Genomic DNA, 18,258 nt, shown 5'->3' with positions numbered 1-18,258 from the left:
GTATTTGAGGAGTTTCTCCCATTTTTCTCTGCAGATTCTCTCAAGCTCTGTCAGGTTGGATGGGGAGTGTTGCTGCACAGCTATTTTCAGGTCTCTCCAGAGATGTTCGATCGGGTACAATTCCAGGCTCTGGCTGGTCCACTCAAGGACATTCAGTCCCAAAGCTACTCCTACGTTGTCTTGGCTGTGTGCTTAAGGTCATTGTCCTGTTGGAAGGTGAACCTTCGCCCCAGTCTGAGGTCCTGAGCACTCTGGAGCAGGTTTTCATTAAGGATCTCTCTGTACTTTGCTCCGTTCATCTTTCCCTCGATCCTGACTAGTCTCCTTGTCCCTGCCGCTGAAAATCATCCCCACAGCATGATGCTGCCACCACCATGCTTCACCGTAGGGATGGTGCCAGGTTTCCTCCAGACGTGATGCTTGGCATTCAGGCCAAAGAGTTCAATCTTGGTTTCATCAGACCAGAGAATCTTGTTTCTTATGGTCAGAGTCTTTAGGTGCCGTTTGGCAAACTCCAAGAGGGCTGTCATGTGCCTTTTACTGAGGAGTGGCTTCCGTCTGGCCACTCTACCATAAAGGCCTGATTGGTGGAGTGCTGCAGAGATAGTTGTCCTTCTGGAAAGTTCTCCCATATCCACAGAGGAACTCTGGAGCTCTGTCAGCGTGACCATCGGGTTCTTGGTCACCTCCCTGACCAAGGCCCTTCTCCCCCGATTGCTCAGTTTGGCCGGGCGGCCAGCTCTAGGAAGATTCTTGGGGGCTTGTTTTTTGCTCTGACATGCACTGTCAACTGTGGGACCTTGTATAGACAGCTGTGTGCCTTTACAAATCAAGTCCAATCAATTGAATTTACCACAGGTAAAACATCTCAAGGATGATCAATGGAAACAGGATGCACCTGAGCAAAATGTTTTGTCTAATAGCAAAGGGTCTGAATACTTATGTAAATAAGGTATTTGTTAGTTTTTGTTGTATACATTTGCAAAATGTTTTTAAAAATCTGTTTTCGCTTTGTCATTATGGGGTATTGTGTGTAGATTGACGAGGAATATTTTTAATTTAATCAATTTTAGAATAAGGCTGTAACGCAACAAAATGTGGAAAAAGTCAAGGGTCTGAATACTTTCCGAATGCACTGTATACCACAGCAGCAAAGAATACAGCGCATGACATACACTAGTATGTGGACACCCCATTAAGTTAGTGGATTCCACAGGTGTCCACATACTTTTGTGTAAAAGTAGTGTATCATCTTCAGTCTGTCATGTTGTGTGTCTGGACCTCAGGCGTCAGCTGATAAAAGATCCAGACATCATCTCACCAGTGCTACTTTACACGTACATTTAGAGGTGAGGGTGTAACCGCCTAGCGGAGGAGGGTGACCCTCGACGGCGTCGAAGCCTGATGACACCAGCACCACGTCAGGAGCAAACTCATTAGCTATGGGCATCACCACAGACCTAGGGAGAGGGAAAGAGAGTTGGTCAGTTTTGCAACTTCAGTGCATGTGTGTTTTTTGATATTTGGTATTTTATTAGAATAATTAGCTGCTGTGAAAGCAGCAGCTACTCTTCCTGGGGTCCACACAGAACATGAAACATAACATAATACAGAACATGAATAGACAAGAACAGCACAAGGACAGAACTACATACATTTAAAACTGGCACACACAGCCTACACATCAATACATACACACAAACTATCTAGGTCAAGTAGGGGGGAGGATGGTGCCGTGAGGTGTTGCTTTATCTGTTTTTTGAAACCAGGTTTGCTGCTCATTTCAACAATATGAGATGGAATGGAGTTCCATGCAATAATGGCTCTATATAATACTGTACACTTTCTTTAAATTGTTCTGGACCTGGGGACTGTGAAAAGACCCCTGGTGGCATGTCTGGTGGGGTAAGTGTTGTGTGTTACCTGAAGGCTGCCAGGTACTCTGCATCTCCCATAGGTGGCTCCAGCCCCCCGGTGAAGGCCATGTTAACGTTAAAGCCTACTCCTGGACCACTACCCACCTGACAGAGAACGGATGGGAGGAATAGCCATGAGAACACACAAACACACACACACACACACAAACACACACACACACACAAACACACGTTTCCATGAGATTTGTCACCATTACCTCGTCGGGTGCTCCGCTGCCAGGGAAGAAGTTTCCATCGTCGTATCGATGGAGAGACAGGTACAGCACGTTGGGGTCGTCGTAAAATGCCTGCTGGGTCCCGTTGCCATGGTGAACATCCTGATGGACAGCACACATGGCCAATCAGATGACCATTGTCCAATTTTTTCTTCTTCTTACATCCGATGGTAATTCTACAGTCATTTACAAAACCCACTTTCTCTTTAAAAGGTCAGGTGAAGGACCAGCACAAACTCACCCAGTCTACTATGAGGATCTTGCAGACGTTGAGTCTCTGTTGGAGCAGTCGGGCTGCGATGGCTACTGAGTTAAAGTAGCAGAAGCCCATGGGAGTGCTCGCTTCTGCATGGTGTCCAGGGGGTCGAACCACAGCAAAGCCGTTCTGGGAGCCAGACGCAACAACTACATTACCCACAACTCCATCCATGAGGGGGAGAGATTGAGTGCATTTTTTGTGAAGGGGGGAAAAAAGCGTAGAGCGACCTAACCTTAATGGAGGGATAGAGGGATGAAAAGGAGAGGAGGGTGGAGAGGACGCACCTTCAGTTCACCAGTGGCCACTTTGAACACCAGCTCCACCACAGAACCCACAGCCAGACGAACTGCAGTAGAGGAATGGACCTCGTTCCAGATGGTGTCACTGTCCACCTGCAATCATCATCATCGTCACAGTTAAAGGGACACTTTGGGATGTTGGCAATGAAGCCCTTTATCTACTTCCCCAGAGTCAGACGAACTTGTGGATACCATTTTTATGTCTGCGTGCAGTTTGAAAGGAGTTGCTAACTAGCATAAGCACAATGACTGGACGTCTGTGGTAACAGCTTGCATGTTACCATAAGCTAGCATGATAGCTGTTACCATAAGCTAGCACGATAGCTGTTACCATAAGCTAGCATGATAGCTGTTACCATAAGCTAGCATGATAGCTGTTACCATAGACGTCCAGTCATTGTGCTAACGCCAGCTAGCATTGACTTGTGAAACTACCTCTAACTTCCTTCATACTAGACACAGAGACATACACATTGTATCCACGAGCCACGTGCTCATTTGACTTTGCTGAAGTAGATAAATGGGTTCATTGCCAAAATATAAAACGGGGTTAATGATTTGACCATTGAGGAAAACGAAGATGAGGAGGAGGAGAAATAGGAGGCAGAGGAGAAAGAGGAGATGAAAGAAGAGGAGGAGGACGACGAAGAGGAGGAAGACTCACCCCCACTCCTCCACATGGTAATCTGACTAACATGGGCGTGACTGAACAGTCCAGTTTCTGTCGGAGGGGGTTGGTTCCATACAGCAGGACGTGGGCTTCAGAGTGGACTGTCTGGAGCTCCTCCAGAGTGGCCTTCCTACCACGGATACACTACACACACACACACACACACACACACACACACACACACACACACACACACACACACACACACACACACACACACACACACACACAATGGAGACATGCAACATTTCCTTTATATTCATTAGTTTTATTTTCTCTCTGTTTAAGTGAATCACAAATGACAAAGTACATGGAAAGGATAAGCAATGATGTTTTTTTATGCATCAGTTGGTAACTCCTAGCAACAGAAATTAATTAAATTCACCCTTGTTTGAAGACTACAAATACAAATGATTCTATAACAGAGAATAGCAAAGAGAAGGATGGTTGAAGGAAGGCTTGAGAATGTACCTCACACTGTCCCCTAAGTCCTGTCTCCTGCAGTCTGGACCAGATGCTCTGGACGCGCCCGGCGTGCTCCGGATGGGTGTGTGTGTTCCCGCACATACACTGGTGCTTTTGCATCAGAGAGTCATACACCAACCCTGCAGGAATAACCCAGGACATTAGCACAAACACACGCATTGTAATGAACACACGCACACACACACATCCACTCACACAAGTGGAAACAACAAACTGACAGAGCAAAATAAGGAGGGAAAAAGGAGCGACAGACAAAGAGAAATATATAGAAAGGAATCTACATGTGCATTGCTTGCTGTTTTAGGTTTTAAGCTGGGCTTCTGTATAGCACTTTGTGACATCTGCTGATGGAAAAGGGCTTTTACAGATACATTTGATGGATATAAAAGAGAAGAGCATTACTACTAACCTGTGGTGAAGCGAGGTTTGGTGAGAGGCTCAGGGGGCGGGACAGAGATGGGGAAGGAGGAAGCGGAGGCCGGAGACGATTGGGCCCTGGAGAGGGGGCGGTGACCTGGGAAGGTGATTGACAGACCGGCTGCCTCCATGGAAGCCTGATAGTTTCTCAGCTGGTGGATTCTCTGCTGCTCCAACAACATGGCCTGCTGCTCAGAGAGAGGGAGGAGGGGAGGAGGAGAGGAGAGAGAGGAGGGGAAAGAAGGAGAGAGAGAAAGAGAGAAGGGGGAGGGGAAAGAGAAAGGAGGGATAGAGAACAACATTGCATGATAGCAACAGACACACAGCCACCGATGACTATTGTGACATCACCTGCTCTTTATAATGTGTTTACAACATTTGGCCACACGGTGGCAGTCAAGCTATGTGAGGTGAACCGAAACACATGACATCTACCTGCAGGAGAGTAAGTGGATTTGAAAGATGCATGGTTTCCTCTCATTAAAGAAGGACTCTGTGTCAGAAACATAGCATCCTGGGACAGGAAATAGCATATTATTGCCCAAGTGAATCATTCAATAAACACAACTACTGATAAACGAGATAATTGTGTGTGTGTGTGTGTGTGTGTGTGTGTGTGTGTGTGTGTGTGTGTGTGTGTGTGTGTGTGTGTGTGTGTGTGTGTGATCAAGTCAATATCGATATGAAAGTGCTCGTTTTGTACACTGAGAATGAGCCTCAAATTTGCATCGTCAAAGTCATGAAAATGCAGTCATTTAAGATATATATTAAAAAGGTATACTTGTTTGCGAGTGAATTTACTTACCATATGCCGGTTTTCAACATATTTGGGGGCCAAGAAGAAGCGGAAAGTTACCACCGTTTCATGAGAACTACAAGTTCTACCAGGTGTTCACTGAGTATACACAATATTGTTCTTTCCATGACAAAGACTGAGCAGGTGAATCCAGGTGTTTGGTGTGATCCCTTATTCATGTCACTTGTTAAATCCACTTCAATGTGTAGACGAAGTGGAAGAGAATAGTTAAATAAGGATTTTTAAGCCTGGGAGACAATTGAGACATGGATTGTGTATGTGTGCAAATGAGGGTGAATGGGCAAGACAAAAGATTCAAGTGCCTTTGAACGGGGTATGGTAGTAGATGCCAGGAGCACCGATTTGTGTCAAGAACTGCAACGCTGCTGGGTTTTTCACGCTCAACAGTTTCCCATGTGTATCAAGAATGGTTCACCACTCAAAGGACATCCAGACAACATGACACAACTGTGGGAAGCATTGGAGTCAACACGGGCCAGCCTCCCTGTGGAACGCTTGACACCTTGTAGAGTCCACACCCTGACGAACAGACAGTTCTGATGGGATGATAAATTGATGATGATCTTGAAACCTATTCAAAAGACATGACCCTGGAAGTATGACGTAGGATGACATCACTAGCACATCATATTGACCTGAGGTAGCGCCCTCTCTCACACTCACTCCTCCCCTCCTACCTGTCTGAACAGTTGTTCCTGCTGCATGTCCTCCTCCTGGTTCTCTTGGGGGTCTGGGGGCTCTTGTTTGATGGCGATCCCACACGGAAAGCCTCCGTCCTGGGGAGAGAGGGCCTGGTGCTCCCTCAGCTCTTCCTCCGTCTCCTCCGGGTGACTCTGGTGCTGCCGGCCCCCCGTGGGCTCACTGGGCTTGCCCATCATCTAAGGAGAAGGTATGGGTCAATCCATCGTCTAGTCATTGATGATATGCAGTACAGTAGTAATACAGTAGTAATACAGTAGTAATACAGTAGTTACTGCAGTTGTTACAACAGTAGTAGTATAGGAGTTCTATAGTGAAAGATGTCGCTTTACTAAGACGTGGCGGTCAACATTTTAACATTGAGGTGTGTGTGTGTGTGTGTCCTTAAGACTTTCGAAGTCAGTGGAAGCTGCTGGAAGCTGTCCACAAAGCAGTGCACTGAGCTCCACATCTCCTATCCACACATACTGGCCATGAATGGGAAACTAGATCACTATGTAATAACGGCTGTGAGTGGGATCAGGGGCCCACGGAGACAGGGGTCCATTGGCCCCGATCCTCTCTGTCTCCAGAGACTCCAGTGTGTAGGTTCTCATACACTGAATGGTCAATGGGAAACCTCTGAGAGCACGAGTTGAAAAACCAAATGAAGCTTGTTAAAGGGAAAGAAAAGGAGGGATGAAAGAAAGAGAGAGGGGAGACAGTGTGTGTGCCAGGGAAATGAATCAGTCATCCCACTCTGTACAGGGGAACATCTCTTGGCAGTGTTCCTGTGTGTATACAATGGGCAGACACAGTGATTTGTATTTTAAGCATTCATCAGTGTCGGTCACTTAGTAGGCCTACTTGGAAATGTCTAGTGTGCTACTTTGTTTTCATCCATATTAATAGTGTACAATTATCTAAGTCATTCAACACAAGTGCACTGCAAAATGTCTGCACTGCAAAATGTCTGCACTGCAAAATGTCTGCACTGCAAAATGTCTGCACTGCAAAATGTCTGCACTGCAAAGTGTCTGCACTGCAAAATGTCTGCACTGCAAAGTCTTCCAGATACAACTATTCAGGTGAAATTGAAACACAGCAATGTATTTTACTGCGGTCTAATATGTCTGTGTGTGTGTGTGTGCGTGCGTGCGTGTGTGTGCGTGGATGTGTTTAACAGAAGTCCCCACAAGAATAGTAAACATTTATTGGGTTCCACACAAAGTCAAATGATATTTCTCGGGGGTTTAGGGTTAAAGTTAGAATTAGGTTTAGGAGCTCAGCTTAGTTTTTCAGGTCAGGATTAGGGATAGGGTACAGGTTAGGATTAGGGATAGGGTACAGGTTAGGGTTAGGGATAGGGTACAGGTTAGGGAAAATAGGATTTTGAATGGGACTGAATGGTGTGTCCCCACAAGGTTAGTTGTACAAGACTGTGTGTGTGTGTGTATGTGTGTGTGTGTGTTATTGGCAGGCCTGTCAGCCCTCGGGGCCTGTGGCAGGGTGCCAGAGGAACAGCGTTGACGTCAGAACCCTCGCCAGCTACCTCATCCCCGTCCTCCTCCACAAACAAGCTGCTCTTTTTCACCCCCCCCTCCCTCTACCTTATTTTTCCTTCCCTGCTGAGTGATCGCTCTCCCCTCTCTCTCGCTCTCCCCTCTCTCTCGCTCTCCCCTCTCTCTCTCTCACTATCCCCTCTCTCTCGCTCTCCCCTCTCTCTCTCTCGCTCTCCCCTCTCTCTCTATCCCCTCTCTCTCGCTCTCCCTCCCTCTCGCGCTCTCCCCTCTCTCTCTCGCTCTCCTCTCTCTCTCTCTCCCCTCTCTCTCCCCCTCTCTCCCTCTCCCCCTCCCCTGTCCTTCCCTCTCCCGCTCTCACCTCTCTCTCTCGCGCTCTCCCCTCTCTCTCTCTCGCTCTCCCCTCTCTCTCTCTCGCTCTCCCCTCTCTCTCGCTCTCCCCTCTCTCTCTCCTCTCTCTCTCTCCGCGCTCTCTCTCTCGCTCTCCCCTCTCTCTCTCTCGCTCTCCCCTCTCTCTCTCGCTCTCCCCTCTCTCTCTCGCTCTCCCCTCTCTCTCGCTCTCCCCTCTCTCTCTCGCGCTCTCCCCTCTCTCTCTCGCGCTCTCCCCTCTCTCTCTCGCGCTCTCCCCTCTCTCTCTCGCGCTCTCCCCTCTCTCTACGGGAAGTACTGAAAGTTCCAACACATGAAATGTTTTGATTTTTCACTGGAATGAATGCAAAATTAATGCAGAGCCACAAACATTTCAAAACTTTGTTATAATTATTTCCCTGTTCATATTTTGTGCTCTTTCCTACTTGTGTGGCAGCACTCGGAAACCCCCCCTGACATCACATGCGTTACTAAGGGGAACGTTCCGTTTCATTGTAAACAGAACCCGTTGTTAAGGATGTACTATACATCTTCATTCTGAAATGGCCTTTTTCAGTAGCGATGAGAGAAATATACCTGAATCACAAGGTGGGCCCACTCCCTCTCTCCCCATTGACTACGGCGGCGCCCCCAAAGTGGCTCCCTATTCCCTATATAGTACGCTGAAAGTAGTGCACTACACTACATAGTGCATAGGTGCCATTTCAGAAAAGAGCCTATGACTGTGTGCTTTCTAGGTTGTTTTATTATTGATTTGTCTCCACAATTCCGTGGTTTCCAATTGGTAGTTACAGTCTTGTCTCATCGCTGCAACTCCCATATGGACTCAGGAGAGGCGAAGGTTGAGAGCCATGCGTCCTCCGAAACACGACCCAACCAAGCCGCACTGCTTCTTGACACAATGCCCGCTTAACCCGGAAGCCAGCCACACCAACGTGTCGGAGGAATCAGCGTGCACTGCACCCGGCCCGCCACAGGAGTCGCTAGAGCGCGATGGAACAAGGACATCCCTGCCGGCCAAACGCTCACCTAACCCGGACAACGCTGGGCCAATTGTGCGCCGCCCCATGGGTCTCCCGGTCGCGGCCGGCTGCGACAGAGCCTGGACTCGAACCAGGATCTCTAGTGGCACAGCGATGCAGTGCACCACTCGGGAGGGTGTGCTTTCTGTAACAATAGATGAATAATGCACCCTGTACAGACTACACCACCTAATACCCTGTGATCAAGTCATACTGATAGACTTTTCCCATCTGGCCCTTCAAAGCCCATCTGCTCTGACAGATTACTTTCATATACAGTATTAGATCTACTCTGGTCAAAGATAAAACACTAAGGAAAACTAAGAGGAACATTTGATTGAATGTTGAGAAACGTTGTAAATTAGTTGAACGGTGATCCTCTTACTGTTTGTCAGTGGGGATGTCACCTAAGGGCATGAAAACTGATGAATACCAAAGAGAATCCCTTGTTTCATCGAGACAGAGAGAGACAGAGAGACAGAGAGACAGAGAGACAGAGACAGAGACAGAGACAGAGACAGAGACAGAGAGAGAGAGAGAGAGAGAGAGAGAGAGAGAGAGAGAGAGAGACAGAGAGAGACAGACAGACAGACAGACAGACAGACAGACAGACAGACAGACAGACAGACAGACAGACAGACAGACAGACAGACAGACAGACAGAGAGAGAGAGAGAGAGAGAGAGAGAGAGAGAGAGAGAGAGAGAGAGAGAGAGAGAGAGAGAGAGAGAACCAAACGGCGCTCAGCAAAGCACAGCTACCTAGTTCCTGAATGACCATATCTGGCAGTGGGTTCCGCTTTGTTTCCATGGCGGTGTGGAGTTAGCTACAGTCTGCCCTTAGCAACTGTCACACACATGGACATTGCTTCCTGTCCCTAATGTACCTGTGGGAGGATTATTAACAAACACACATACATACCCTCCAGCTATACCCCGTCCTCTTCCCTCCCTCCCCACCGTGCCCCCCCCCCCCCCACTGTTCCTCGCCATCCTCCCCTCACCGCTCCCTCCCCACTGTTCCTGGCCACCCCCCCCCCCCCCCCCTCACCGCTCCTCCCCACTGTTCCTCCCCCTCCCCCTCACCGCTCCTCCCCACTGTTCCTCGCCACCCCCCCTCACCGCTCCTCCCCTCTGTTCCTCGCCGCCCCCCTCCCTCACCGCTCCTCCCCCCCCCCCCCCTCACCGCTCCCTCCCCACTGTCCCCCCCCCCCCCCCCCCCCCCCTCACCCCTCTACCTTGTTGATGTGTAGCTGCTGGAACTGCTGTTTGTGTTTCTCCAGGAACTGTTGGTGTTGCTGTTGGACCACCAGCTGCTGCAGGGCCTGGGCCTGGGCGTTCTGCTGGGGCAGTGGGGCTGACTGGGTCCGACCCAGGGGACGGTGCTGCCCACGCAGCTTGTGGATGGAGGGAGACTGGAGGGCGTCCACACCTGGGTTGGGAATACACACGCGAGGGTATGGTTATAGGCATGGATACACATGCCTGAATCCACACAAACAACTGGTCCCAGGACAATAAATATCCGCAGTAGAACTGGCTCTGTTAATCACACACAGAACAGTGGAATGGAGCTTAATAGGAGCACAGTACTACAAGCCTGGCAGAAGAACCTTCTCTTGTCTGCCAAAAAAGGAGCCCCCATTCACTTCCAAGGCTGTGCGTGTCACCAGTCATTTACTCCACTGTCAGCTGAAAATAGCACTGGAAAAGTGAGTCAATGGATGTGTTCCTTCAACACCGGTGGGCACAATTTTCTGTCTCTCTCATTGACCCTGCTTAATAGAAGTTGATGAAAGGAAGTCTGTCAATAGAAGGAAGGGGGGGGTTATCTGTTAGGAAAGCACACAGTGTACTGGGACACTGTGTGTGTGTTCTCCACCAAAGTACCATTCTACCGCTGTACCCACCTGCCAGTAGGGGCCCGTGCGCGCCAGTCTGTTCCAGCAGGACCAAGTGCTGCAGTAGTGGGCCGTGCCCCCCCGCGCCCCCTCCGTCAGCCAGGTAGGTGACTAGGGGGCCACCGCCTAGGTAGGGGGGGCTGAGGGAGAGGGCCGAATGTTGACCCCCATCCTGCTGGGCTGAGGTCACCTGGAGAACGGGGTCAGTATAGAAGTGTTTTAGATAGAACTGTTGGGATACATCTATATGTTAAACTGACATTGGTTTGATGCTTCTATTGTCTTCACTGGTTTCCTACCACTAGCTTTTGGAAAACTGAGGTACTCATTACAAGCCTGTCATTGCTATTGTAAACTGATGTATTTTGGCAATATTGTGATTTGTGAATTCATCTTTAAGGGGTGGTTCCCCCCCAAAAACACAATGTCACATGAGATGAGACAGACAGGGAGAAAAAGAGAGAAATAAAGAGAGAAAGAGCATTAGATAAACAAATATCCCGTTCATACGAAGACGAAAGTACGGCAACTTTTCTTGATCTGTGTAAGGTGTTGCAGGTAAGAACACCTGTACTTATATTTCTGCCAACCGACCTAGTAATGATTGTGGTATTATGTTTAAAAGTCCCGCCACCCCCTCAGTATAAAACATCACCTTTCATTAAACCGGCTTTGGCACGCATTAAAGGATTCTATTGTTGCCTGACATCAAACTTGCCCTTGTCGATCACAAAGCTTCACAGAAATTATTGTAAAGCATTTAATTTCTCCATTAAAAAAATATGCAATTCTGTTGTTGAGCCGTCCTTCTATTGTCACAGAAGTGCTTTGGCATTTAGCCTGGGAGAACCCCCCCCCCGCCATTTAGCCCGGGAGAACACACACACACTGCTATTTAGCCTGGGAGAACACACACACCGCCATTTAGCCTGGGAGAAAACACACACTGCCATTTAGCCCGGGAGAACACACACACACACACTGCCATTTAGCCCAGAAGAACACACACACACACACCGCCATTTAGCCCAGAAGAACACACAAACACACACCGCCATTTAGCCCGGGAAAACACACACACACACTACCATTTAGCCCAGAAGAACACACACCGCCATTTAGCCCGGGAAAACACACACTGCCATTTAGCCCGGGAGAACACACACCACCATTTAGCCCGGGAGAACACACACACACACACCACCATTTAGCCCAGAAGAACACACACACACACTGCCATTTAGCCCGGGAGAACACACACACACACCACCATTTAGCCCAGAAGAACACAAACACACACTGCCATTTAGCCCGGGAGAACACACACACACACTGCCATTTAGCCCGGGAGAACACACACACACACCGCCATTTAGCCCAGAAGAACACACACACACACTGCCATTTAGCCCGGGAGAACACACACACACACCACCATTTAGCCCAGAAGAACACAAACACACACTGCCATTTAGCCCGGGAGAACACACACACACACTGCCATTTAGCCCGGGAGAACACACACACACACCGCCATTTAGCCCAGAAGAACACACACACACACACACCGCCATTTAGCCCAGAAGAACACACACACACCGCCATTTAGCCCAGAAGAACACACACACACACACCGCCATTTAGCCCGGGAAAACACACACTGCCATTTAGCCCGGGAGAACACACACACACACTACCATTTAGCCCAGAAGAACACACACCGCCATTTAGCCCGGGAGAACACACACACACACCACCATTTAGCCCGGGAGAACACACACACACACCACCATTTAGCCCGGGAGAACACACACACACACCACCATTTAGCCCAGAAGAACACACACACACACTGCCATTTAGCCCGGGAGAACACACACACACACCACCATTTAGCCCAGAAGAACACAAACACACACTGCCATTTAGCCCGGGAGAACACACACACACACTGCCATTTAGCCCGGGAGAACACACACACACACCGCCATTTAGCCCAGAAGAACACACACACACACTGCCATTTAGCCCGGGAGAACACACACACACACTGCCATTTAGCCCGTGAGAACACACACACACACTGCCATTTAGCCCGGGAGAACACACACACACACACTGCCATTTAGCCCGGGAGAACACACACACACACACTGCCATTTAGCCCGGGAGAACACACACACACTGCCATTTAGCCCGGGAGAACACACACACACACACTGCCATTTAGCCCGGGAGAACACACACACACACTGCCATTTAGCCCGGGAGAACACACACACTGCCATTTAGCCCGGGAGAACACACACACACACTGCCATTTAGCCCGGGAGAACACACACACTGCCATTTAGCCCGGGAGAACACACACACACACTGCCATTTAGCCCGGGAGAACACACACACATACACACACACACACACACACACTGCCATTTAGCCCGGGAGAACACACACACACACTGCCATTTAGCCCGGGAGAACACACACACACACTGCCATTTAGCCCGGGAGAACACACACACACACACTGCCATTTAGCCCGGGAGAACACACACACACACGCCACCATTTAGCCCGGGAGAACACACACACGCCGCCATTTAGCCCGGGAGAACACACACACGCCGCCATTTAGCCCGGGAGAACACACACACGCCGCCATTTAGCCCGGGAGAGCACACACACGCCGCCATTTAGCCCGGGAGAACATACACACACACCGCCATTTAGCCCGGGAGAACATACACACACACACTGCCATTTAGCCCGGGAGAACATACACACACACACTGCCATTTAGCCCGGGAGAACACACACACACACACACACTGCCATTTAGCCCGGGAGAACACACACACACACACTGCCATTTAGCCCGGGAGAACACACACACACGCTGCCATTTAGCCCGAGAGAACACACACACACGCCGCCATTTAGCCCGGGAAAACACACACACACGCCGCCATTTAGCCCGGGAAAACACACACACCGCCATTTAGCCCGGGAGAACACACACACACACACACACACACCGCCATTTAGCCCGGGAGAACACACACACACACACGCCGCCATTTAGCCCGGGAGAACACACACACACACCGCCATTTAGCCCGGGAGAACACACACACACACTGCCATTTAGCCCGGGAGAACATACACACACACACTGCCATTTAGCCCGGGAGAACACACACACACACTGCCATTTAGCCCGGGAGAACACACACACACACACTGCCATTTAGCCCGGGAGAACACACACACACACACTGCCATTTAGCCCGGGAGAACACACACACACGCTGCCATTTAGCCCGAGAGAACACACACACGCCGCCATTTAGCCCGGGAAAACACACACACACGCCGCCATTTAGCCCGGGAAAACACACACACCGCCATTTAGCCCGGGAGAACACACACACACACACACCGCCATTTAGCCCGGGAGAACACACACACACACCACCATTTAGCCCGGGAGAACACACACACACACCACCATTTAGCCCGGGAGAACACACACACACACACTGCCATTTAGCCCGGGAGAACACACACACACTGCCATTTAGCCCGGGAGAACACACACCGCCATTTAGCCTGGGAGAACACACACCGACATTTAGCCTGGGAGAACACACCGCCATTTAACCTGGGAGAACACACCGCCATTTAACCTGGGAGAACACACACCGACATTTAGCCTGGGAGAACACACACCGACATTTAGCCTGGGAGAACACACACCGACATTTAGCCTGGGAGAACACACACCGACATTTAGCCTGGGAGAACACACACCGACAGTTCTATTTTGACAACTGTCTGCTGCTACTATTAAAAAAGCAGTTGGCGAGGATGTTTGCTAGCAAGCTACCAATGTGCGTGATATCTAACAAAGCATTTTTTCAAATCATCCTTCAGGTCCGACTTTGTATTTCTATACACGATCGGAAAGAGCAGTTTGTAAAGCACATACAACTATTTGGACATGGTCTCTACACTACGCCGCCAGGGACTCAAATCCTATAGTGCCAGACGTGTTCCCCTGCTTAAGCCAGTACATGTCCAGGCCCGTCTGAAGTTTGCTAGAGAGCATTTGGATGATCCAGAAGAAGATTGGGAGAATGTCATATGGTCAGATGAAACCAAAATATAACTTTTTGGTAAAAACTCAACTCGTCGTGTTTGGAGGACAAAGAATGCTGAGTTGCATCCAAAGAACACCATACCTACTGTGAAGCATGGGGGTGGAAACATCATGCTTTGGGGCTGTTTTTCTGCAAAGGGATCAGGACGACTGATCCGTGTAAAGGAAAGAATGAATGGGGCCATGTATCGTGAGATTTTGAGTGAAAACCTCCTTCCATCAGCAAGGGCATTGAAGATGAAACATGGCTGGGTCTTTCAGCATGACAATGATCCCAAACACACCGCCCGGGCAATGAAGGAGTTGCTTCGTAAGAAGCATTTCAAGGTCCTGGAGTGGCCTAGCCAGTCTCCAGATCTCAACCCCATAGAAAATCTTTGGAGGGAGTTGAAAGTCTGTGTTGCCCAGCAACAGCCCCAAAACATCACTGCTCTAGAGGAGATCTGCATGGAGGAATGGGCCAAAATACCAGCAACAGTGTGTGAAAACCTTGTGAAGACTTACAGAAAACGTTTGACCTCTGTCATTGCCAACAAAGGGTATATAACAAAGTATTGAGATTATTTTCCTTATTTTCCACCATAATTTGCAAATAAATTCATTAAAAATCCTACAATGTGATTTTCTGGATTTTTTCCCCTCATTTTGTCTGTCATAGTTGAAGTGTACCTATGATGGAAATTACAGGCCTCTCTTAAGTGGGAGAACTTGCACAATTGGTGGCTGACTAAATACTTTTTTGCCCCACTGTATATATAGATAGAGTGAGAGATACAGAGAGAGAGAAGAAAAGAAACAATATATCAACAGAGAGTCTTACATTGGAAGCAGAGGTGGCCGTGGCGGGCAGACCTAGGGTGATGTTGGGGAGGGAGGGGGACGTGTACAGAGACAGCTGGCTGAGTTCACCACCACACAACCGCTGAGCCAGGGACATGTCAATGCTGTTGGAGACTGCCACAGTGACGCCGTTCTCATTGGGGATGTTGCTGATGCTGTTGTTGTTAGGAGAGCTGGGGCCGGATCCAGGAGCGCTGTTACACGCTGAATCTAGAGAATGTATTCATATCTTAACTCCGTCATGACTGTTACACACCAAGTCTACAGCTACAGTACAACATGACCCTAATACAACCAGTCAGTTAGTCATCTCTTCCATGTTAAATCTACTACACAGCTCTGTTGTGTGCGAGGTGTGAACCTCCTGGCCGTTCCTCTCCACAGCGTTGAGTGTGTGTCCTACCTGCCATATCCAGTGAGCGTTTCTTGGCGGTTGTGATCGGGCTGTCTTTACGCCTCAGTAGGGGGCTGCTCCGTCGCTCGCTCACCTTCTGCTTCAGACGAGAACGCAGCTTCAGGTTGGGCTCAGAGGCTACAAGACAGACACACACAGAAAGAGAGAGAAAGAGCACAAGAGAAGAGCACAGATACGGTTATCTGACTATGACCGGAACAACCCAGGCTTGTAACAGAGGCTAAGACTCAACAGAGGTCTATGGTTCTGATATGGCTCTGTCATACCTTATCCCTGCAACTTGAACCGCAGAAACCATGGTTTTGTTGAGGCAAACAATAGTTCTTGAGGTTAAACCTGTCGATCAAACAGGGTCCATTTTATCTAACCATCAACGACTAAGTTACACAACCTGTGCTGCTGTACACCAACATGGAGGTGGATGAGGTACGTTTCCTCCCCATTACAATGTACAGAGCGTTGAGCGTTGGGAAAATCTGCGGCAGCCACATCAACAAGGAAATGAGAGTGTAGAGGGGAATGAACTGATTTCTGGGAGCGACGTTGCCAATTACAGCGGGCTTTGTCAGTGTGCATTCAAATGGAGCGAATTTAGAAAGACAAGGACGGAGAGAGGGAATGCAATGTCATGACTACCATGTTCTGCAATGATGCTAATGTTCTGTTTACACGGCACGGACAATCAGGGCCCTCTGTAGGGACACTGCTAACCAATAGAAGTCCAGTACTAATTATCCAGCCAGGGCGCTATTTCAGGCCTTATGGAAAAACAAAGGACACAAAGCAGGAGTGGAACAACAAGAGCCTTCTCTCTCTCCACTGCTCCCTCCATCCTTGTTTTTATCCACACGTTTGTTTCTCTCCGTTTAACAAGTGACAGACTAATGATGCAGGCGCTAGTTTCATAATTCAAAGGTGGCCGCGGACTGCGCCACTACGGGAGAAAGTCTGGGGGGGTCAAACAATCATGTAAGGCACTACTGAATGGATGGCATGACACACGTTTGGTCAAATGTAATGGTCTCCCATCTGAGAACAGACAAAAGAGGAACATGGATTGATTCATACAGAACCCCCCTTTTAAACCTATTAAGCCTTTACACAGGTGGGAATTGGCCTATATGAATAGGGGCAAATTGAAATGTTTCTAACAGAAGAAATACTGCATGTGCATAACCATGGCAGCGATTGAAAGGGAATACTTTTCGCAGCATTTTTCGGGAAAGAAAATCAAAAAATCTGGATACATTCAGTAACAAGAATACTGCTGGAAAATGTGGGGTAGGTGGATAAAACAAACAAATGACAAGGGTTGAAGTGAGAGGACTAACCGGTGTCTCCAAGTGTCCACACAGCTCTCTAAAATGTGCAGTCATTTCAATGTCCTATTATGACTCAAGGAAAAAGCCTTCAGCTATTAGCTACATTTCTGAGCTCTCCTAACTGTTTTGTTTGAAACACAGCCCTGCATCCGCGGTTCTTCACCATCACACAATTATTACTGTTGTTGACGCAATCCAAAAATGCTACATTATAAATCGCAATCAGGATCAGATGAGCATCATTTGAAAGCTTTTCCCATTGCCAACATGACTAGCTAAGTTATAAAATACCATCTTACAGTGTTAGGCTTTCACAAGGCACGTCAGAGAAACAGATAGTCATTTTGGAGTTATGAGCGTGTGAAGACAACGAGCAGCGGAAACAATACGACTAACATCGGCTCATTCTTTTCAGATGTCATCGTTGGAACTGCACATCAGACAGTGATCATAAACGTTGACACAGGAAATGACATACGTTTTATGATATGGAAATGTGAAGCGGGTGTGTGGTTTGCTTGTATGACATTTAAGCGGTAATTATCTCACATCTTTCAGAACACATCAAGTCCCTTTTCATTTACAACATTGGCCCCACTCAGACAACAGAAGGAACTGTGGGGAAACGTGCAGCCTTTCTCATTGCTAGAGATGATTAAACCCCCATGTTGGCTGAATGGACATAGACAGGGATGGGGACAGGGGTTCATGTACTTGTTAACAGTGAGGTCTGTGTCCCATTGATCTCATAAATGTTCATCAATCTGGCTTCAGGCCAGGTCACAGCACAATATACAGTGGTGGTGCGGAATTATTGGCTCCTTGACAAAGATTAGCAAAAAAGACGATATAAAATAACAGAAATACAGAGCTATATTGTATGCTCCAAAAAAATTCAACAATTATATTATTTTATACTAATAAAATCTCT

General features: G+C 48.4%; 1 protein-coding gene across 4 annotated transcripts in view; it reads right to left on the bottom strand.

The window, feature by feature from the left end:
• Window positions 1–18,258, bottom strand: part of LOC120051480 (histone deacetylase 4-like) — a 69,617-nt gene that overhangs the window by 6,446 nt on the left and 44,913 nt on the right. For all 4 annotated transcript variants that reach the window (XM_038998363.1, XM_038998364.1, XM_038998367.1 and 1 more), the window contains 13 exons: window positions 15,994–16,122; window positions 15,571–15,800; window positions 10,598–10,778; window positions 9,926–10,119; window positions 5,778–5,978; window positions 4,276–4,471; window positions 3,852–3,985; window positions 3,375–3,524; window positions 2,696–2,803; window positions 2,394–2,537; window positions 2,135–2,254; window positions 1,924–2,021; window positions 1,342–1,460 (listed from right to left, as the gene is read on the bottom strand). In XM_038998363.1, coding sequence (XP_038854291.1) covers window positions 1,342–1,460; window positions 1,924–2,021; window positions 2,135–2,254; window positions 2,394–2,537; window positions 2,696–2,803; window positions 3,375–3,524; window positions 3,852–3,985; window positions 4,276–4,471; window positions 5,778–5,978; window positions 9,926–10,119; window positions 10,598–10,778; window positions 15,571–15,800; window positions 15,994–16,122 — 2,004 coding nt within the window. The remainder of the gene's footprint in view (window positions 1–1,341; window positions 1,461–1,923; window positions 2,022–2,134; window positions 2,255–2,393; window positions 2,538–2,695; window positions 2,804–3,374; window positions 3,525–3,851; window positions 3,986–4,275; window positions 4,472–5,777; window positions 5,979–9,925; window positions 10,120–10,597; window positions 10,779–15,570; window positions 15,801–15,993; window positions 16,123–18,258) is intronic.

The sequence above is a fragment of the Salvelinus namaycush genome, chromosome 7 (genome assembly GCF_016432855.1).
Source record: "Salvelinus namaycush isolate Seneca chromosome 7, SaNama_1.0, whole genome shotgun sequence".
Lineage (NCBI taxonomy): Eukaryota > Metazoa > Chordata > Actinopteri > Salmoniformes > Salmonidae > Salvelinus > Salvelinus namaycush.
The sequence above is the reverse complement of the archived record's forward strand: the minus strand, read 5'-3'. Positions and strand labels throughout refer to the sequence as shown.